General features: G+C 50.9%; 2 protein-coding genes across 2 annotated transcripts; one reads left to right on the forward strand and one right to left on the reverse strand.

The window, feature by feature from the left end:
- The first annotated feature begins 11 nt into the window (after window positions 1–11).
- On the forward strand, window positions 12–8,114 carry SRRD (SRR1 domain containing). The gene is made up of 7 exons (XM_081037749.1): window positions 12–202; window positions 1,991–2,031; window positions 3,424–3,683; window positions 3,786–3,884; window positions 5,032–5,186; window positions 5,923–5,968; window positions 6,385–8,114. Exons 1-7 carry the CDS (start codon window positions 48–50, stop codon window positions 6,604–6,606), a joined length of 978 nt encoding a protein of 325 aa, XP_080893875.1. The 5' UTR covers window positions 12–47; the 3' UTR covers window positions 6,607–8,114.
- On the reverse strand, window positions 6,894–20,841 carry TFIP11 (tuftelin interacting protein 11). The gene is made up of 13 exons (XM_081037748.1): window positions 20,754–20,841; window positions 18,940–19,157; window positions 16,817–16,970; window positions 16,332–16,488; window positions 15,685–15,812; window positions 14,005–14,157; window positions 11,900–12,427; window positions 11,672–11,778; window positions 10,806–10,974; window positions 10,117–10,360; window positions 9,493–9,635; window positions 8,876–9,041; window positions 6,894–7,328 (listed from the first exon to the last, which is right to left on the reverse strand). The coding sequence occupies exons 2-13, from the start codon at window positions 19,146–19,148 to the stop codon at window positions 6,973–6,975; spliced, it is 2,514 nt and encodes an 837-aa protein (XP_080893874.1). The 5' UTR covers window positions 19,149–19,157; window positions 20,754–20,841; the 3' UTR covers window positions 6,894–6,972.
- Window positions 20,842–21,518: the final 677 nt, after the last annotated feature.

The following is a 21,518-nucleotide window of genomic DNA, read 5'->3' on the forward strand; positions in this document are numbered from 1 at the left end:
GCGATGACGTCACCGCGTGCGCCGCGCGCGCACGGCCTCTGGGGCCGATGGCGGCCGCGGCGCTGGGACCCTGGCGGGCGGCGGCTCCGCGGAGAAGACGCTCGGCCGCTCGGCGTCCGCGGCCCGGGGAGGCGTTGGCCGCCGGGGGCCCGGAGGCGGAGGCGGGCCGCGGAGTTGTGCTCCGTCGCCTCCGGGAGGCCGGGTGAGTGCGGGACCGGCCCTGGGTCCCAGTCTCCCTGCTCGTGGGAACCGCTGCGAGCCTCAGTCTCCCCATCTGTAAAGTGGGAAGAACTGCAAACCCTTTACGGGGTGATTGGGAGGATTCCGCGGAGGGAACGAGTTCGTTACAGGCTGGATTATATAGGCAGCGCTCAATCAAGGCGGTCTGTGCCTCTTCCTGCCGTGACGGCTGCAAGTTAGGGCATCTCCGCCTCGGTTTGCTCATCTGTGAGGTGGGCATGAAAATAGTCCCCACATATAGGCTTGTGTTAAGAATTCAGTGACTTCGTTCACGTAAACCATTTCACACAGCGTGTGCGCTCCGCTCCCCCAGAATTAGGGTCAGGAGGCGATGGTGACCGAGGCCACCACTGAATTAAAATGTTGGCTGACCGGCTGACTGAGCCTGAGAAAACAGGCAGCAGTGACTTTTTCTGGGATCTCAGAAGATGCCAATCGCAATGAGTGTGGAAAACTCCTAAGGCACTTGCCGTACAACTTGACATTGTTACCCCTCCTCAACTCTTTCTTGTAGTTTGTCCACTTTGTTGTCATATAACTGTTCACCATAATCTCTTCTGACCCTTTGTATTTTGGTAGTGTCTGTTGTAGTATCTCTTCTTCCATTTCTGATTTTATTTGTTTGAACCCACTCCTTTTTTTTCTTGGGGAATGTACTAAAGGTTGGTCAATTTTATCTTTTCGGAGAACCAGGTTTTACTTTCATCGGTCTTTTCTGTATTTTTAGTGTCTTATTTATTTCTGCGCTAATCGCTGGTATTTCCTTCCTCCTACTAACTTTGGGCTTATTTTTTCAATCTCTTTTGTCGTTCCTTGAGATGTAAAGTTAGGATGGTTATCTGAGACTTTTCTTGTTTCTTGAAGTACGCATTTATGGTTACGAACGTCCCTCTTAGAACTGCTTTAGCTGCATCCCACATGTTGGTATCTCGTTTTACAGTCTGTTTTGACTGATACAAGTATGGATATCTCAGCTTTCTTTTGCTTTCCATTTGCATGAAACATCTTTTTCTATCCCTCTCCTTTAAGTCTGTGTGTGTCCTTATATCTGAAAGGAGTCTCTTGTAGGAAGCATCCAGATGGGTCTTGGTTTTTTATCCATTCAGCCGCTCTGTGTCTTTTGAATGGCAGATTCATTCAGTTCATTTTAATACACTTTTGACTATGTTTTGCTCTGCGTTTGTGGAAACAGTTGACTTGAGTAAGGAAAGCCTGGACACTGGGTTTGTCTCTTCTCTTACTTTCCCCTTGGAATTATTTATCATAACAAAGCCTGTTTATTGAGTACCTGCTGTGTACGAGGCTCTGTGCTGAGTGTTAACCATTTAAGTAATAGACAGGTAGTCTAATCTCTACTTTATGGAGATGAGGAAACTGAAGCTGAGAGAGGCTCCTTTTGTGCATTGAACAACTATTCACGGAGCTGCGCCTCTGTGCCAGGCTCTGTTAGGGACCAGGGATACAGAACAGACCAAGACCTATTCCGGGAATTGGAGACCTTCTCCAGGAGACCCCCTCTGCTACCCTCTGTGAGCCCCTGCTGCCCTTTCTGAGCCCCAGCAGTCTGTACTCTGACTCGGGACATGTTCGCCACGTCCTCTTGTCACTCAGGAGTGGGCTCTGCGTCTGTGTGTACGCCATCATGCTCCCACATCCAGATTACGGTCAGGAGGAAGGTCACTCACTGTTAGGGCGGCCCCGAAAAGGATGAGAGATGACCGCACCATTTTTTGTTTGTTTGTTTCATCAGGGAGGACCTGCTTATTTCCGATTTCTGGAGTTCAGCTCTAGGTGAGTACCACCTCACCAAGGCTGGGGGTTGTGGGGTGGGAGGAGGGCCTGAATGTGAGCAAAGACAGGAATCCCACCCTCCTTTGATGACAGTGTGCTTCACGGAGCAGCAGGGGACATGCTGGGTTCTAATGCCACTTCTGTCTTCCTTACAGCTATGTGTTTGGGGCACTAACGCTGACCCTCAGTTTCTTTCTCTGTGGAATAGAGATGAATATGTACTTATCCTGTTGCATAATTTTGAGTATTAAACGATTATTAAACTCATAATTTTGAGTATTTGTGTAGTTAAGTGCTTAGAACAGGGCTTGCCTGCTGCACAGGGATAATAAATGTTAGCTGTCATTATCATTCTTGTTGAAATTTTTATTTATCCTGCTCTTTTTTCTTCAGATTACAGTACAGACTTTACCACCCCCTGCCATGCAGTTGTAATCTCTTCTTAAACAATATGTGTGGGAACATAAATATTAATGCATGGAGTGAACATACCATAGTTATAATTTTTATTAAGGAACTTTTAAGTTTGTTTCCTTTCTTTGTTTTTTAGTTATTTTCATAACTTTGCAGTGAACACCCTTATGCATAAAGCTTTTACCAAATTTAGGATGATCTTCTTAGGATATATTCCCAGAAGTGAGATTATTCAGGGAAAGGCAGTGACCAATCTGATGTCCATTGTGAAGTGTTTTCTAAAAAGCTTTTTACCAATTCTTTTACCAGCAAGGACTAAAGGAGCAACTTTTCCTGACTGGGGTCTGATTTAAAGATATCTTTGCTAATAAGTGAAAATTGGTATCTTATTGTGGGAACATATGGCTTTTTGCTTTTTGTTTTGCATACAGATTTGTGCAACTAAATTCAGCACCCGTATAATAAAAGGAGAGACAGGAGAGCCCACCACTGTATGAGAAGATTTAAACAAAGTATTGTTCATTAGACTCTAGAAGCCCCAGCCTTCCATTTTTCCTTTGAACTTTTTACACATTGAATATTCCTACTTCCAGCCATTAATAGTGTGATAGAACTCTGCCCCTCTATTCTTTGTTACGATAAAAAAGTCCGTACTTCACACCATAGCTTGCATTTACCAGGTACCTCATATTAAACACGAATGAGTTCACATTAGAGTGGTAGATGGAAACTGTGTCCATAAATGAAGCCTGTTTTGTGCTGAAACGTTTTCTGAGGTTGTAGGCCATGGGTTTCCAGAGACCAGGACATCCTGTCAGTTTTGATGGACATGTCTCAGGTGTGTCCGGGAGTGGGCCGGCTGACGCTGCTACTGCCCTGCTCCTTTTCTCCCTGGATCTGTGGGCTTCTACTGTGGATGACTTGGTTCACAGGGTCGGAGCATGCCCTCTGACTAGATCCAGGGGCCTGTTCTTTCAGAAACCATCAACAAATGTCTTACGAAACATCTGGAACAACTGAAGGCCCCAGTGGGGACTCTTTCGGAAGCCCTTGGAAACCTGCATCTTGACTCATCACCAGAGGAGTCAGATGTGGTCCCTGGCTCCATCCGAGGAGAGACCCTGCTCACGGGAACCTGTCATTGGAAGTGTGTGTGTTACGGCATTGGGAACTTTTCCACCTGCGTCATAGCTAGAAACCAGCTCACGTTTTTGCTTCTCTTCCTGGAAAAGTGCCAGGTATATTTTTTGACTCTTTCTTTATTGCCCTTCCTTTGGTCTTGCATATGGTGTGCACAGGTATTTGGATTGAAATAAACAACTCCTTCTTCCCTTCTGCAGATTCCCAGAAGTCATTGCTGGGTGTATGACCCTCTGTTTAGCCAACTGGAAATTGCAGTTCTTAATACCCTTGGGGTGATTGTTCTCAGTGAGAACGAGGTGAGTGGTTCAGGGAAGTGGGATGGGGATGGCTGTGTAACTGCTCACCAACTGATCCCAGGCTCTGTTTCCTCTGAAACAGCAGTTAGTTATTCCTTCCTGCTGCTTGCTTGCTTCTCCTAAAACGCTGCCATTTAACTCAGGTCATCTTTTCTGAGTGCCTGCTCTGTGCTCGGCAAGGAGCATTGGGGAGACCAACATCAATGGGCGCCAGTCCCTGCCTCCAGGGAGCCCACGGTCACATCAAGGCATGTGGCCTATACACAAGTAAACGATGAATCAGTGAGGTCAAGTCATGTGCTAGGAACTGAGACGGGAAGGAAACCTGTGCTTTTGGTGGGATGGAGGGAAGTTCCCTGCGTCTGAGCTGGGATTGGAAAGGCGACCAGGAGTTTGCTAGAGGGACAGGCCTACGGTTGCAGGCAGCCTGTGCAGAGCTGGCCGTGTGTTATTAACAGAAAGGAAGCTGCCGAGAGAAGAGAGGAGGGGCCCAGGGGTAGCAGGAGCCAGACAGCGAGGGCAGGGCCTTGTGTTCCCTGCCAAGCAGTTTGGCTGTGCGTGGAGCAGTGGTTCTCAGGAAGGGACATTTGAAAAGGACTGCTATGGTAGGGATCAGCAGAGACACAGGAAGCATGACGGATTACCAAACACAGTATATGGGGACAGTAACTATTGCTGGCCCTCCTGCCCTTGCTGTCACGGACCCAAGAAGTCCTTTTGTTGATCCAGAGCTTTCTGTGTTTGTGGAGCACACGTTTGTTAAGTAAACAGTTCTTTCTGGGCATGATTTCCTGACGTTCAGTCCGATATAATTTTATAGATTTCATACACACCATTAATGTAACTATTCCACAATGGTACTTTTTTTTCTATTTCATACTTGTTTGCTTTCCTCCCAGTTCATTTTTTCCTGAGCTATTTTGATGTAATTGACATACAGCATTAAGTTTAATGTACAGTGTGATTGGTACACGTATGTATTGCAAAATGATACCACAATAAGGTCACTTACCTCATCTGTCACTTCACATGGTTACTTTTTTACTTATATTTTTTTGTGGTGAAACCTCCAGCTCATTCATCTGGCTTTGCCTCTCGCTCACCCTGTTGTAAGAAGTGTTTACGTCTATGCATACTGTATCCCCAGGAAGGAAAACGGAGTGTCTGTGACGAGTGCACCATCTTTTACATGCTCCATTGTGGGTCGGCCCTGTACAACAATCTGTTGTGGAGTAACTGGTCAGTAGACGCCCTTTCCAAGATGGTCATCATTGGGAACAGTTTCAGAGGACTAGAGGAACGGTAAGCCCGAGTACGCCGAGATTCTGGCAGGCCCTGAGCGGAAGCCCATTCCTCCAGGGGATCCACAAGCAGTATGCGTTTCCCTGACTGTGTGGTCCCTGGAAATGCTCTTCCACAGGACAGGGGACAGAAGGCTAGAGAACGGAGGTGTCAAGCCTGAGTCAAGCAGTGAAGCAGGTTAAGGAGTCTTTCTGCCAGTAATCCCTCCCTTCCCTTATGATGAACAGCAATTTTTTTTTTAATGAATTTTATTGGGGAATATTGGGAACAGTATGTTTCTCTAGAGCCCATCAGGTCCAAGTCATTGTCCTTCAATCTAGTTGTGGAGGGCACAGCCCAGCTCCAAGTCCAGTTGCCGTTTAAAATCTTAGTTGCAGGGAGCACAGCCCACCATCCCATATGGGAATTGAACCAGCAACCTTGTTGAGAGCTCGCGCTCCAACCAACTGAGCCATCCGGCCAGCCGGGAATTTTTTAATGGGAAAAAAACCATTGAATTTTTTAACAGCTACATACCCTCCTTCTGTTTTGGGACGCCTAGGTGTTTGCTCTGTCACCTCTTTTGATGAAATTGGTAGTTACTGGGGCATTCACATTTCCTACTGAATATTTAACCTACTCTACAGCCTTAATTTTTTAAATTCTTGCTATGTTTAAATCACCTTGTCTTTCTCTAACTCTTTAATAAAACTACTCTCCTACCTCTTAATCGTGCTTTAAATTTTTTTATTTCTAGGTTATTGACAAGGATTCTGCAGAAAAATTATACCTACATTGCAAAGGTATCTCTCTGAATGAAGGGGCTGGGATGGGAAGGGTGTGAAATCCTACTTCTCCAAAACTGTGAGGGATTCTGCCTCTCCATGTAGCGGAAGCTCGTGATGGGCTAACAAGGCAGAACGAACTTACTGCACTGTCAGTGAGCTCCGTCGATGGGTCTGGTTCCAGAAAGCTCTAACATGTTAGCGCATCTCTTAATTTTTTCCTAATTTCCTTTATTTTCAGTATCATATTCCAATGTAACCACTGCCTTTGGGGCTTCCAATGCATTGCACAAAAGCACTTAAAATATCCTATTCCTTTTCTTTTTGCACAAAGGATAACATGGAGGGTGAGGGGGTGACCAAAACATAACCCAGGAGAGCGGGGTTTACTGTGACTATCAAGTTTATACTTTTTACGTTTGAATTGTGCTCAGATTTTGAAAGGACTGGAGGAGCATGAGTTTCCTCAGACTTCCCAGTACGCGGACGTGTTTAATGATACCTCCGTCCACTGGTTCCCTGTCCAGAAGCTCCACCAACTCTCTGCGCACACGTGGGCGTTTCGGGAAGAACCAGACTATCGGGACTGTGAGGACCTTGAAATCATCAGGAACAAGACAGAGGATCTTTCACCTACTGCCTCGAACCCGCTGTAATGTATTTGAAGTGGGCTGAGGCGGAGGCAGCTGCCACCAGAGACTGAAGGGGACGTCGCCATGGCGGGACTGCAGAGAACTTTCTTTGCAGTCAGCGGGCCAAATTTCGAAGAGGACAGGCAATCCCTCAAGCTGGCTTTCCTGTTTAGAGGACACTAGGCTTGTGGAAGGTCGTGGTATAAAGTGTACGCACGTCTAAAGTAGCATTATCATGTTTTACACCCTTCGTTCCTCGCTGACCTGCTCGGATAGGGAACAGCTCCTGCAAAGAGAAGCTACTCTTTCAAAGGTGGTTTAAAACACTGTTTATTCACAACCGGGGCCCTGTCAGGTCCAGGCACCCAGCCCGCGGGCCTGCCAGGTGGCCTACTTGGCCATGTCAATCAGGCTCTGCAGGGAGGTGGGCACCCAGGTCTTCTCGCCCTGGACGAACACCACTCCCCGGTCAATATAGATGACAATGCGGCCGAAGGTGTAGAGCTGCTTCCCTTCGTGCCGCTTGCCGATGACGGGCATGAAGACGATGTTGTGCTCCTCGGCCTTGGTCTCGATGAGGTCCTTGAAGTTCATAGGCACGGAGCTAGTAGCCACGCCGATGCCCCTCTGGGCCATGTTCTCGGCCTCCCGCCGCTCCTGCATTGCCTCGTACTGGAAGTCCTTCCTCCGCTCTGTGTGGGTGAGGTAGGCGATGTTCTCACGCGCTCCGGGCTGCATGTAGGCACCTGGGAGACAGGGCAGGGTGAGGAGAGGGAGGTGTTCCAACACGCCCGGAAACAGACCGCGACGGGCCAAGTTCTGGGCATGCCCCAGGTGCCAGCCCCATAAAACCTCCAGGCTCACGGAAGGGCTGCTATGCCTCGGAGACACAACGCACTAAACAGATGATCAAATAGACACCTACACACTGGCTGGAATCCCATAAAAATTGGTCTGAAGACTCCTGGCTAATACCTAGCAACCAGAGAGATTATTAAATACTCAGCATAATATGAAATCTCTGCGAGGGACTTATCCTTCCCGAGCTGGAGACCTGTCAGCCATGCAGTTGTTAGCCACCACTCTGTTCCAGTCTTGCTTGGTAGTTTTCACTCCACACTGCCACGTGGGCAGCTCGGAGAATCTAGAAAACATGGCCTACACTAGTTCTACTTTTAACCTACCCATACAGGCCCCTGACCCTGGAAGAATTTAAAATGTAGGTGGAGAGCTGAAACATAGATGTTGAAGGGGAGAAATTACAGGACCACAAAAGCCCAGCGCTAACTGAGGGGTCCAGACAGGGAGCAGTTCCAGGAGCTTGGGGCCAGAGAGGCTAAGGAGTTTTTAGATGAAAGTATGAAAATGGAGATGGCCCACTGACGTCGCTTGAAGGACCTAGGTAAGCAGAGTGCATACAAGTAAATTTGCCTCATAAACATCATATAATTACATAACCTATAAATTCTAACTCTGTTTTCATATAATGGGTTTAGCAGAAAGAATTAAAGGCTCAGGAAATAGAAATTCCCATCCCAGTTGCCACTCTTCAGCTGTGTGACCTTGAATAAGCTCTTGGCCTTGTCGAGCTTCTCTGTGAAACAAGGTTGGAGTAGACACTCCAGTGGCCTCTGCTGCGAGAGGTGAGCTCACTGTGACCCGGGATTGGTGAGGAGGCCCCAACTCCTGATCTGGGCAGAGGGCCCCAGCTAGACCTGAGTCATTTGGGGAACAGGTACTAAATGAACAATTAACTGCCTACTTCTGACATAACAGGCACCACCTATTGAGCGCTATATACAAACAGCAGCTCACTTAATCCCTCTAGGTTTTTAAATAAAACCTAGAAGGTAGGTATTGCTGCTCTTTTACAGGTAAATAAAATGGTCTGAGAGAGGTTGGTAACTACAAAGAGTTAGTATTTGCTCCAGCGCCGTGCTATGAGCTGATACATGTCAGTAGCACCCCCAGTGCTGGCCGAGCAGACCGAGGGATGAACCCTAAAAAGCCACACAGCACAGGTTACGAAGGTGGGCCCCAGAGGTGGACCCACATGGTGTGAATCCGCCTAAGTCAGTCTCCATTCCGGGAAAGACGCCCCTCCCAGGAGAGCTGGCCGTGGGTGCCCGCTAACTGTGTAACCCAGTCTGGTGGGTAAGAGTCAAGGTCCGTCAGAGCTGAGGGTGCGCTAGCTGTAGGCAGCCCACGGGTACCTGAGAACTCTGTGCGTCATTTCTGTGTTCAGAGACGTGGAGCCCAGGGCCAGGACATCCACAGCAGAACCCCCACTCACCCACATTGGAGGACACCGCCCTGTTCATGATATCAAGTGCTTCATTGAACTTGTCCTTGATGGACGGGTGTGCCAGCACTTGGTCTGAGAACATGGACTTCCAGCCCAGGTACCACTTGGTGATCTCCTCATAATTTGGGCTGTTACTGAGCCAGGAGCACAGCACCTGCCAAAAGGAACAAATAAGAAACTTAGATCCACAATGGCAACAAATGGGGGCAAAACATCCAAAGAGGCCATTTGTTTTCTTTTGGTCCTGGCCCTATAAGCCGGTGACCCTTTAGGGGCTCAAAAGCTGGCACTTAGGAGTGTGGGGTTGGGAGGCAGCCTGCTAGCTAAGTGCCCCTGCACGGAAACTCTAAGCCTCAGCCCCCCGTTTACACAACAGGGCAGCACAATGCCTAGCCCCAAATGCAAACCAGGCTTGGGACATCTGGCACGTGGCAAATGGCCAATAAATGGTCACTCGTGTGATTGCCTGACTTGTTCCTATCCTGCCGTGCCATTTATTTTTCTTAGGTAATTGGGGCACTGTCACCTGACAGTTATCCCAGAATGGAGTGAATCCTCCCTGCCTCCATCCCATCCCCTCAAAAACGAAGCAAAACAAAGTGTACCTGAAGCCACTTGGGAAAGAAGTGCTTTTCAAGCAGCCCCACCAGGCTGGAGACGGAGATCATCCCCTCCCAGTCGATGACCCAGTAAAAAGCATCCATGTGTTGCTGGTGAGGGTTAATGACTAACTCTCCAAGACACATCCCTAGGAGAGAACCCAGTGGCTAAGGCCAAGCCCCGAAGCACAAAGAGCAGAGTCTTCAGCAGACAGTGTTGGTCTTTGGTCTGCCCTGAAAGGTCTGCCATTAACTCCTGACCTGGTAATTCTTACACATCGTTCTCTAACCCAGAAATAACTCTCATATTTAGAACTAAATACCATGAGGATTTCAGAACACCACTGGCTATCCTGTTACCGGAAGCCCAAACCACACCAATCAGGAACCAGGAGACACGCTGAGTGTGACATGGTCACTATAGCCTTTAGTCACTGCCTTAAGGATTCTGGTTTCATTTATATTCAGCCTGAGTGCACAAAATAGCACCTCTCGTACGGTGAGAAATGTCACGTGCTAAGCTTTGTCATCCAGCTTAAAGGCCACGTTTTAAGAACAATCATGACTAGTGGCCACAGAAACCAGGGCACCGCAGCTGCTGGACTGGGTGCGTTTTCCCCGTATCCTTACCCAGCTTGGGCACTATGTTCTTGACCATGAATGCCTCCCAGGAGCCAGGGGTGAAGACATCTTTCCAGGGCTGGAGGATGAGCTTGGCAGAGGAGTCGCTGGGGTGCCACTTCTGCAGGGCACTGGACAGCTTGCTGCGGATGGGGGAATACAGCGGCTCCAGGCGCGCCTGCATGAGGGGGAGCCACGGGTGGATCCAGGAGTGGATGGGGACGGTGTCCGTCAGTGGGTTCCAGCTTTCCACCTGCAGGGGGAGTGTGGGGGAAGCAGCAGTTCACGCAGCCTGCGAGGCCGACTCAGGATACCCTGTGTAGTTAGTGGTGAGGAGGCCACAGACTCTCCTGGGCCAGGTCCAGCCCTTTGCACGTGTGGGGGACACATTAGGTACAAAAAGGCAGCCAAGGTGCTTCGCAGGCATTCTGTACTACATTTCCCCAAAACAGAGACACTGACTCGCAAATAAATGCACCCATGCAGTTGTATTAAATCTCAGAAATGGCACAGTTCTAATTTTAATAAAGAAACCAAGAAAATGAATTCCTATTAACAGGAGCTTTGGGAAGAAAAGGGTTGGAGTTAACAGAGGGCAGTAGTTGTGCCGACAAACTGTAACTGCAGGTGTTTCAGCAGCACTGACATGAAGAGACATGCTGACCGCGTGCCCACGCTCTCCCAGGCCCCGGGCTTACCTCCTTCTGCAGCTTGGGGAAGATGAGCTGGTCCAGAATGTTATCCAGGACCCACACAGGGATAATGTGCACCCAGCTATCCAGGAAGTCCACCATCGGCTCACAGTTCCTGGGTTGCCACTGGGTGACAATATTTCGAACAAAAGGCATCCAGACTTCCCATATCAGCCTATGGGAGAAAGGCGGGCTAGCTGACTGCGCCGACGGTTTCACAGTACAGAGAGTACACCACCACCCACTTCTCTACAGCCAGAAAGAAAAAGGCAGCAGCATGGCAATCCAGTCAGAAAACCCGCAGGCCAGTCCCCACCCCGGCCAGACCTGTGCCTGCCTCCTCCTGCTTCCCATCCATCGGGCCTCATTCTCCTTGGCAGTACCTGCCTGCCTGGCAGGGTTGCTGGGGGCTCACGCAGGCTCATGGCTCCCACACGAGGGCTCGTCTCCAGGTGTCCTGTGCCTTCCCACCCACAGCTCTGCACAGCCGACGCCTCGCCCTTTGGCTCACAGCTCAGATGTCACCTCTCAGAGACCTCTGCCTCAAATCCTCCCCACCACTCCCCCAGTAGGTCCATGCCCTCGTTATTGTCTATCACATGCCCAGTGTGCACCCCGGGCTTCTCTGCCCACTTCCTGTGGACACAGGCTGCCTGCTTTATCCCAGGGCAAGCCTAGCACAGGCACCGTCTTCACCGGATACCTGGAGTGTAGGGTGAGCTAACGGATGAGACTTGAGATGCCCAGAGCAGCGCCGGCATGCAGCCGAGGTCTCATAAAGACATCACGCACCCCCCAACCCCCCTGCTGGTAGCGACCCTTGCCAGGCCCCAGGGCACGGCGGGAGTGCTGCGCCCGCCTGTGCTGAGTACCTGTGAAAGGCATCTGAGCACAGGTCCTGCCCACCGTGAGACAGGAGCTGGTCATTCTCTAGGAGGCTTTTCCACCTGGAGATGATCTCGGTGCCGTAAGTACAGTCCTGAGGAGAAACACGCAGCAGCTGAGGGCCGGCGGGAGACCAGCCCTCCTGCCCTCTGACGGTTTTCCAGCCGGGGCACACCTCAAACCAGAGGTGGAGGCAGGTCTCCCCCACGCCTCACCCTAAGGGGATCCCACTCCTTGAAGTGCTCCTTCACGAGCGGGTAGACGATGGCCACGGCCAGGTCCACGCGGTCGGACATACGGTACTCCTCGTAGTACTTGGCCTGCAGGGTTTCGAAGGTGCGGGCGCACTCGTCCAGGCTGAGCGGATGGCTGCAGCCGGGCTGCATGCGCCGCTCGCACTCCTCCACCAGCTCCAGGACCTTGCTGAGGTTGGAGATGGCCCGCTCCTCGTGCTCCAGGACCTCTGACATCTTCTCCAGCTCGTGGGACAGGTTGACCACCATGTCGCGCTCGTACCGCAGCTGCCGGTCGTTCTGGATGATCTCCTGCTCCGTGAGCTCGATGAGCAGCTGCAGGTTGTGCTCCAGCTCCGGCAACGCGAAGCCGGGAGCCTTGGCCTCCCTGCCGGACTGGGGCAGCTGCTGGGACGGCGGCGGCAGCCCGTCGTCGGGCATGCTGTGCTTGTGGCTGATCTGACTGTAGCTGTAGTAGACCTTCTGCTCCCGGCCGGTCATGTCGATGACCTTGGAGAACGGCAGAGGGGACACAGATCAGCACTTAGCACTGCTGCCCCATGAAACACCCCCCCGAAGCCAGGGCGGCACGACACTGGCGGGAAGGTGGAAAAGCACAGCGCTCGGCAGAGCTGCAGGGGGGCAGTGCTTCTCAGAGCGGGGTCCGGGTTGCACTAGGTGAGAGGAGGCTCAAGGGCAAGATGATTGGGTGCTCCCAGCCTGGAGCCCTCTGGACAAAGCAGGGACAGAAGACTTTTTAGAAAAATTGGTAAAATTTGAATACAGACTACCGGTTGAGATGAAAATCTATTTTCATGGAAAAGTAGGCTACTGATCAAAGCAGGGAACAAAGCATGCAATCAAAACACACTGGTTCAAAAAGTGGATATTGAAGCTAAGATCTGGAAGGATATACATCAAGGTGTTAAAACTGGGGAGGAAGGAAAATAGTATTTTCTATATTTTTGCCTCTATTTCCTAATTGTCTAAAATGTACTACATACTGCCCTGTAATAAAAAGTTTTTTATTTTAAAAACATGCAAAAAAAGTTATTGGACAAAGGCAACCTAGGAAATGAGCTAATTTCAACATTTCAAGAAAACCGAGGAAATCTGAGTATGGCCTGTAATGGAACCGAATCATTGGTCATTAATTTAAGAGTGTGAGCCAAGAGCCATCTGCATTAGAATCACATGGACAAACATAAACCCGGAGTCCTCAGGCCCCGCCTAGATCTGCTGAGTCAAAGTCCCTGGCTGGGGCCTGGACATCTGCATTTCTGACCCGGCCCGCAGACAGTCTGATTGATGCATGACATCCTGACACTGAGAACCAACCCCATTCAAGACTCTGAGCTGTGACACATGCACACGATCAATCCTACACCAACGACCACAGACAACTGCCACCACTGTTCTCTGTCTACTTGCGGGACAGAAGGAGAACTTAAGACCGTGCACAGAGCAGTGTCTGAAAACGTCATCTCTTCTTAAACAAGGAAAGACTCACCGCTGGTTGCCCTAGGACTCTCCTGCACTCCTGGTCAGGGGGTGAGGGCACCCTTTCCAGTATTTAAAAGCCATAGAGATCTTCCTCTTCTCTACCTTGGTGATTATACTTCTAAGAATCTATCCTTAAGAAAATGAAACAAAGATAAGACTTTGTTTCAAACAAAATACAAACTAGCCTGGCAAAAACCCAAACCAAACCAAACAAAGTTAGAAGTCTAGCAACAGAGGTGGGACCTAGGGACAGAACAGCCGCTCTGGGATTATGCACTCGTTACAGACGGTGTTCACCCGAGTTGTTAGTAACAGGAATGTGGTTCAACCACTGGCCCGAAGCTCCAGAAAGAAGGGCACTGTCTGACCGAGCACTCCAGTGCCATGAAGCGTACCTGGCACACAGTACCTTCCTCAAGTGTGAGTGCAGTGAACGGGAACATGCTGTTAGCAAGTGACAAGAGCCCAGACAGAAGCCACCAAGGGACCTTAGAAGATGTCTGGTGACTGTCGAATTATGTGTCGAATCATTTCTGTGTTTTCCAGCGTCCCATCCTGGACCAGGTGTCCAAGGGCTCACATACCTTGACCTGGGAAAGCTCCTTCTGGGGAGTGGTGAGCTTCTTACTAATCCTGCCCTTGGCTTTCAACTCTTCCACCGTCTTGTAAGAGTATTTGGGTTTCTTCTTGCTTCCGCTGGGGTCTTTCCTCCACTGGCTCAGCTCCTTCTGAAACTCCTGAACCAGAGGGATACAGTCCGTCACAAGACAGCCCACGTTTTACAGCAGGTGGGGTCACTGAGACCATTAACAGATACTCACTAGTTACGCTCTTAGACTTTCACAACGTCTTATGCTAAGGATTGTGCGGAAGTGACACTAAAACCACCTAGATACTCCTGGATACCCACTCCCGCCCTCACAAATAGTGAAGTTCAGAAGACAGGTGTACCAGACTCGACAAAGAAACATAAAGGCAACATTTACAGAGCACCCACATCACGTCAGGCAATATGCTAGTTTTAAATCTACCTCATTTGAAACTTAGAAATACAACACAAAGGATTTTTTTGTACTCAAAACTCTGGCTCTAATTCAAAAGAAGAGTAAAAAAGCAGGCCCCCAAGTTTCAAGGCAAAGATATCTTTTACAATCAGTGTTTGCACAACTTCTCCAAAGGAAGATCTAAAGTAACGGAGGGAACGGTTAGTCTGAGGGTGGCAGAGTCCAGCCCTCAGAAGTGGGTTCTGCGGTTGCCATTTTGTTTTTCTCACACTGGTTTAAAACTTGCCCTTTTTCTCAAAAAAAAATAAAAAGAATCTGGACTTCTACTTTAAGGAAATCAGAAAATCAGGCAATACTGAGCCCACCACACGACACTAATCGCCTCGTGCTGAACAGAGAGTCCCCCTGTAGATGGGCTGTGCCCTCACCTGTCTGCCTCAGGCCCCCCCATTCCACTGCCTCACACCGAGCTCGCCTTCCTCACTTTTGTCGGTGTCTAAGTCAGAGCCCCCAACTCAGGAGTAACCCCGCATTATCAAATGTCACCTTCCTCAGGAAAAGCAGGGGGTCAGCGACAAGAACAGTAACGACGTGTGTCTTTCCCTCATAAATGCAAAGGGGGAAAAAGTAACACTTCAGTCAAGAGAGCTGGCCCCTCCATCAGTGCAGCAACGCTCCACAGCCCGCGGCGGACGGCTCCCTGCTGCAGCTGGAAGGAGACCCCAGCACCTACCGCGGCCTTCAGGGCCGGGTGGAGTGGCCAGCCATCTCAGGCACCACCTTCCCCACCTGCTTGCTGTACGGCCATCCTGCCACAGCATCTCCTTCCCGGTTCCTCACCGCCACACTCGGAGCTGCTTCCTCAGTGTGCCCTGGCCGCTTGACTCTCCCTACGGCTGACGCCCTCTCTCCTGCCAGGTGCCAAATGACACGCTTCCTTCCTAAGAGGTCTTCCCTGACCACCCTATTTATTAAAAGTAATACATTCTTTTCATAATACACCCCTGCCCCCAGCCTTCTCCTTTCCCTTGGCACCTCTCAGCACCCACTGCTCTTTCCCACCCCACTGCAGCTGCCTGGCTGCCGCCGATCTCTGTCCACTGGGCTCTAAGCAGCCCATGGTGCCCCCAGGCCCAGCAAAGCGCCTGGCACAGGGGCAACCACCTCCTGAAGACTGAATGGATGAATGAACGCATGCGCGGAGGAACACGCACACGGAAGGGGTGCAGGCCCCAGACCCCCCGGCTGCTGACTCGTTACCTCCTCGGCTTCCTCTTCCGAGTCGGCCATGGGGAAGTCCTGCAGCGACTGAGTGGTACGCTCGGAGCCATATGCTCCCACGGCGCCTTTCCCCTGCCTCTGCTTGGCTTCGATGGGGTTGATGATACCTGAGAAGTTTCAGCAGAAAGAAAAAACACAGACTTCTGATCACAGCGATTCTGGCACTTGAGTAAGCCCCTCGGTGAAATCACACTTCCTCGGACCTGACACACAAGGACACACGACCCGGGAAGGACAGTTCTTCTCTGATGGTGCCAGGTGGAGCACGGTTCATGTCCTGTGTGATGCAAAACTGCTGGGCATTTATGCCGCCACAGAAGTTTGCTGACGTCCAGTTACCTAGGTCAACTTTTTTCAGAAACTCTGGACAGGCCAAAAAAAAGCCTATCTTCAACCTACGAGCCCGTGGTGTTTTTGACGCTAACCATTTTCCTCCTGCTGTAACAAGTATTTTATTGAGTTTGATAAGGCTAGGTAGCTTAGGAGCCCAGCTAGTCTTGTGCTGGCAGATCAGGCTGCGGGGTTTACGTGCTTTCAAAGGAAAAAAGGCAGACCACGCCCCAAACCACTCTTCTCTCCTCTGCCTTGCCGCCCTTGCTCAAGACGCAAGGGTGATGGTGCCATACCTTGTGCATTCTTCCCAAGGCCCCTTCCAGGGACGTAGCCCATCTTCTGAAGGAGCTTCTGTCCAATCCCTTTTGTATGTCTTTCCCAACTGCCAAAATCCATGAAAGATTTGGTTCCTCCAGCAAAACCTTTCTGGCTGGGTTTAAAATTGCCACCCTGAAAAGAAAACTCAATGCTTAGTTGATGGCAAAGAAAAGGAAGAAAAATCTAAGAAAGAAACCTTGGTTGATAGGAAAATGGCCAGCAGTCACAGGGCAATATGAAAAGCATCATGTAAACTGAAAATATGTCTGTGGTGTGTGTTAGGCAAGAAACGGACTGCCCCAAACACTTCACACCTCGCAGAAACCAGCACCACAAGGAGAAACCCACACAACCGGCCTCCAGCTGAGCCCCCCAGGCCCCAACTTGCTAGGAGGTGCTTGGGCTGAGATGACCTTCCAAGGACATTACTAAGGTCACAGTCCTTTGATGAAGACACTACCGTTTTTAACTTCTTTGGTCCGAAATCCTTAGGAAATTCATCCTGCTTCACAGGTTTCTCTTCATCGTCGGAATCTTGCAGCTCTGCCTCCTCGGCGGCAGCTTTCTTGAGCCCCGCGCTGATGAAGTTGACTGGCGCGGAGTAGTCGCGGGCCCTGCAAGCAAACACAACCCCCCACAGGGTGGGCCGTAAAGACCTCTTCTGCAGCCACCCGTGGCAGAAACGTTGCTGGCCAGAGAGAATTCCTTAGCGTGGACCTCACGGGATCCATTTTAAAAGAGCAACACATTCACTTATAACAGAAGGGCCCCAGATCTGGCTTCCTGTGATCACACTTAACATTTTATCTGACGTGTTTGAGTCATCTCTATGGCTGAACAGCTACCGGTATCAGTGTAGACTTGACGAAAAATTCAAACTATGATGTGATGATCCAACTTTCCTTTTACATTTTTTAAAACTGACTTACTTCAAAAACGCATTTGTTTTGGACACGATTTCAAGTACAAAAATCAAACAAGAAAAGACATTCTGATAGATAAAAATCATAAATAAAAAACATTAAGTGATTGTATGAATGGAAAGTATATTAGCAATGATATCAAACTCTAAGAAAAAGTTCATGTCCATTAAATTCATTTGTGTATGAAAACTAAACTAAAACACCTAAGAAATTAACTCTGTGAGATGAAAAGTACTGATTTGAACTGATTGCCTCAAGAATAGTACTTAAAATAAGTCATTAGCCGCAGCTCCCTTTTGGATAAACTGAAGCCAATGCCTTTGTATTGGTTAAAGGAACACAGAGAAAAGGTTCCAATGAAAAACCCTGGGAATAGTACCAAACAGTACCAAAGTGATGCTTTATAAAATGACTAACCTAGTCATTAAACATCCCCACAGCAGCTGTCAAATTGAGAGAATTCTTTCCTCAAAGATGCAACGTAACTTAAAGGTTATGAGCCCAAACTCTACGGTCAGGCCAGGATTCTCACAGCCTAGCTGTGCAGCCTTTGGCCTCAGTTTCTTAACCTGTAAAATGGGCTGATGATAACGGGGCCTTTCTAAAACATAAGGTAAATGAGACCAGGCATGTGTAGAACCCACAAGCAAGCAGCCAACATGCTGGCTGCTCTTACTGCCTTGTAATTATGCAGTCCTTGAGCCCTGCTCTATTTATCATCCACTTTTAGATTTCCTTGCCAGATGAAAAGAGGTTGAACTGCACTTTCTTCTCGGGCTCCTTTGTGAAAAAAAAGCATAATCTCAGTGGGCTGGAGCCTCAGAGGCCACGGATGGGGACAGGGAGACAAACCCAAACCTGCTGCACACTCTGCTTGAGCAAGTCGCAGCCCACACGTGTACATGACTTCACATTGAGGAGACTTTCGGCCTCAGTCCTTACCTCTCTCCCACCATCCTAGCCCAGGCCTCCACCACTTCTGCAGGGACTGGTGCCTCGGCCTCCTCACAGAGCTTCCTGTCCACCGCGGCTCCATGCCGAAAGGTCTGCATACCAGCCAAAAGGTCTCTAAATGTAACCCTGCCCCATGTCACACTCTTTCTACACAGAGCCACAGGCTTCTTCTCAAGCTGCATTCTGCTCCCTTCCCTCTCTCCGCTGCATTCTGCAAAGTCATTCATATCCTTATGGGTACCCGGGTGCCACCCATCAAGGGCCTTTACATACTCGTGCCTCTAGCACCTTTGTTACCTTCTATTTTTCTATCAGCTCAAGGATCACTTCTCCAGAGAAATCTTCCCTGGCCTTCCAGAACAGGTAAAACACCCTAAAACATGATCTCCCTCAAATTCTAAATCAGTTACAAACTTCCATTGTGTGAGCTGTTGAATGCCTGGGTCTGGGCTCTGAGCAAGGACTAGGCTTACAGCGTAAGGCCCTACATATATGCTCAATAAACATGACTGATTAAGTCAGTGAAAGAACAGCACTCAAACCTAAAGAGGAAACAGGGCCTCCCTACTTGATGTCATAGCTAAGGGACGCAGGAAGGCCGGGAGAGAAGTATATTTAGTGGGGTATCTCCCCAACTCCCTCCCCATGAACCTGAACCCTACCCCTTCTCTAGAGCAAGGGGAAGCAGCCCCAGGCTAGCCAGTACCGTTTGCCTCCAAAGCTGGGCCTCTCTTCATCCGAGTCTCGCTCTGCCCACACTCCGTAGATGGCCTCTTCCTTGGTCTGCCAGTGGCGCTGCCGGTTGGGGTTGAACTCATTCTGCAGATCCCAATCAGTGATCTCGAAGTTCTCCCGCTCGTACTCATCATCATCTATGTGGCCTTCCCCGTCCCGATACAGGTGGGACAGCGACATGGCCAGTCACTAACGGCAGAGACAAAAAGGGCACAGTCTGTGACGAGTCCTGAGAGCAGCAAGAGAAGGCTCCTTTCTGAGTTCCTGCTCCTTGCTACCTTTAGAACTTCCTCCAAACTCAGAGTCTGTTAAAATCATTGTTACAATTCAAAAAAGCAGACATTAAAAGCATGTTTTGGAAACCCATCAGTCCTAAGAAAGGTAGAACAGAAGACTAGTCCAACAGTCTACGTGATTCTTAAGCACGTATTTCCTTGTCCTACTGTCATCAAACTTCTCTCATACACACTCACACAAACCAAACAAAAATAATTAAGTTATTCTATATATTATTGCCTTAGAAATTGTGCAGACGTCATCCCAGATCCACATTTTACACTTTTTTTTTTTTTCTATTGTGAAGAGTTACATCTGGACCTTTGGCAGTCCCACAAAGGGATTTCTTTAAAATATGCTTTGAAACACGTTACTTGATGAGACTCTAACAGTTAGTTTTCCTGCCAAACGTGAAGATCTGATGAGCTGGGGGGCAGCCGTGATTAAGAACACCACCTCACAGTACAACATCTATCGACTGGAGCAGAAAGTTCGGTTCTTGGTAGCTGAGCGATGAGACCCCGCTCGTTCCTAAATGCACTGACTGCCGTCCAGCCTTAGAGAAGGCTCGCAAGGCAGAGTCAGAGAGGCGGCACGTGAACTCAGAATCTAAGCGTTCAGGGAACAGTCGCTGTCACTGTAGCCCATGCTTCGGTTCCTGAACGTCACGACCACCGGACCGGGGAGTGAACCTAGCTAAGTGACCGTGAACCCAGGTGCGAACCTCCCAGCCTAAGCTCAAAGCCCCACTCCACCAGGCACTCGGCGTGTCCGGATTAAAGGCCCGTGAAGCTCTAAACAGGGCGCACGGCCCAGGAGTACATTCCACGGACGATGGCATCGCGATCCTTCTCCACCAGCTGCTGCAGGCGACCCTCCGGGCCAGGGAACCCACTGCGTGTACGGGCAGCTCTCCCTGCGCAGTCTGCGCACCGGGGCGCCGGCTCGGGGCCGGCGGACCCCACGCACCCGGGAGGGCCGCGGAGGGAAGCTGCTGCGCGCCGAGTCTCGCGGGGCACGGTCTCGCGGGGCACAGGGCCTGGCGACAACCACGGCGTCGTCGCGAATTAACGAGCGCTCGGCTGGGGCTAGGGACCCGCGCGGCGTGGACAGCCCACCGCGCAGCGCAAGCCCGAAGACACTTCTCGGAGGCCGGGTAGCGCCGTGGGCGTGTCCGCGCTGCGGGTCCGAGAGGTCCGGCGCCAGGAAACCGCACGCCTTGCCCCCAGTTCCACGGTGGCGCGGCGCGACACCAGCTGGGCCTGACGCCCGACTGCAGGCGGCTGTCTCCCGACCGCCCAGGCTTCGCGGCGGACGGTGGGCTCCCCACGCCGCCCGGGCCGCGACTCCCCGGTAACCGCGGGCGGGCCCGCCCCTCTCCCGGCCTCGGCGGAGCTGTTTGCGGGCCGGCGCCCACCCCCGCGCGGCCGAGGCGTGCGTCCCGAGCCTCACACCCACTCCCCCCGCTGCGGAGCTCCCCCGTCCCCTTCCACTCCCCGGCGGACTCACCTAGCCTGCGCCCCGGCTCCCAAAGACCAGGTTGGGACGCGCGACGCTCGGACAGTCCGAACCCGGAAGTGCCGGAACCGGCGCGCCGGAAATGACGTTGTCCGGCAGCGGAAATGGGGCGCCGGTTGCCATGGCAGCCGCGGAAGGCTTCTGCGGCTCTGGCTCTAAAGCACCCCGGCTGAGATGCTAGAAAAGGAGACGCGGCTTTTCGGGGCCCCAAATGGCAAGGGGGTGCTTTCCCGGCTCTGTCAGCCCCCCTGCCGTGCCCGCCTCGTGGTGGCGCCCAGCCTGTAATGACTAGTGTGGACGTCGCCAAGCCTCCGCGGCGGGCTCCTTTGCCGGCCGGAAGTTCTACTTCTGTAAAAGAGGGCTAGAGGACGCGCTCGTAGGACAGTCGTGAGGGGTCGCGTGAGACGTTAAGGGGGCGGGGACGCGGCGTTCCTACGGGAATAATGGAGGTCGAGACCGCGTCCTGGATCTTTGGAGCCTCAGCGTGAGCATCGTGTGCACACAGAGCGGTTGCCGTATCGGGGCGTTTGAGGGACTGAAGGGCTGGATGGGTCAACTCGAGAGTATTCCCTCCAGGGAATCTTTCCATTCGCGTTCTTTCCCACGGGTTGGTCAATCCCTTCATTCGTTCGCTGATGGAATAAAAGTACATCGAGTGCCTACGTGGCGCGAAGCTCAGGGGACACAAGGCACAAGGCAAGCGCCCGCCGTCCCAGGGAATCGGGCCTCGCCAGCCCCGGACTCTGCGCGCACGGG

This window comes from Rhinolophus hipposideros (assembly GCF_964194185.1).
Source record: "Rhinolophus hipposideros genome assembly, chromosome: 24".
Lineage (NCBI taxonomy): Eukaryota > Metazoa > Chordata > Mammalia > Chiroptera > Rhinolophidae > Rhinolophus > Rhinolophus hipposideros.

Bases quoted from the DNA above. Each gene is read 5' to 3' on its own strand.
- SRRD (XM_081037749.1), top strand. From the start codon at position 48: ATGGCGGCCGCGGCGCTGGGACCCTGGCGGGCGGCGGCTCCGCGGAGA. The intron at 2,032-3,423 runs GTGAGTACCACC...CTGTTCTTTCAG, and splicing joins TTTCTGGAGTTCAGCTCTAG to AAACCATCAACAAATGTCTT. The intron at 3,684-3,785 runs GTATATTTTTTG...TCCCTTCTGCAG, and splicing joins TCTTCCTGGAAAAGTGCCAG to ATTCCCAGAAGTCATTGCTG.
- TFIP11 (XM_081037748.1), bottom strand. From the start codon at position 19,148: ATGTCGCTGTCCCACCTGTATCGGGACGGGGAAGGCCACATAGATGAT. The intron at 10,975-11,671 runs GTACTCAGCACA...TTTCTCCCATAG, and splicing joins TGCTCAGATGCCTTTCACAG to GCTGATATGGGAAGTCTGGA. The intron at 9,042-9,492 runs GTACACTTTGTT...TCCTTTTGGCAG, and splicing joins TCTTTCCCAAGTGGCTTCAG to GTGCTGTGCTCCTGGCTCAG.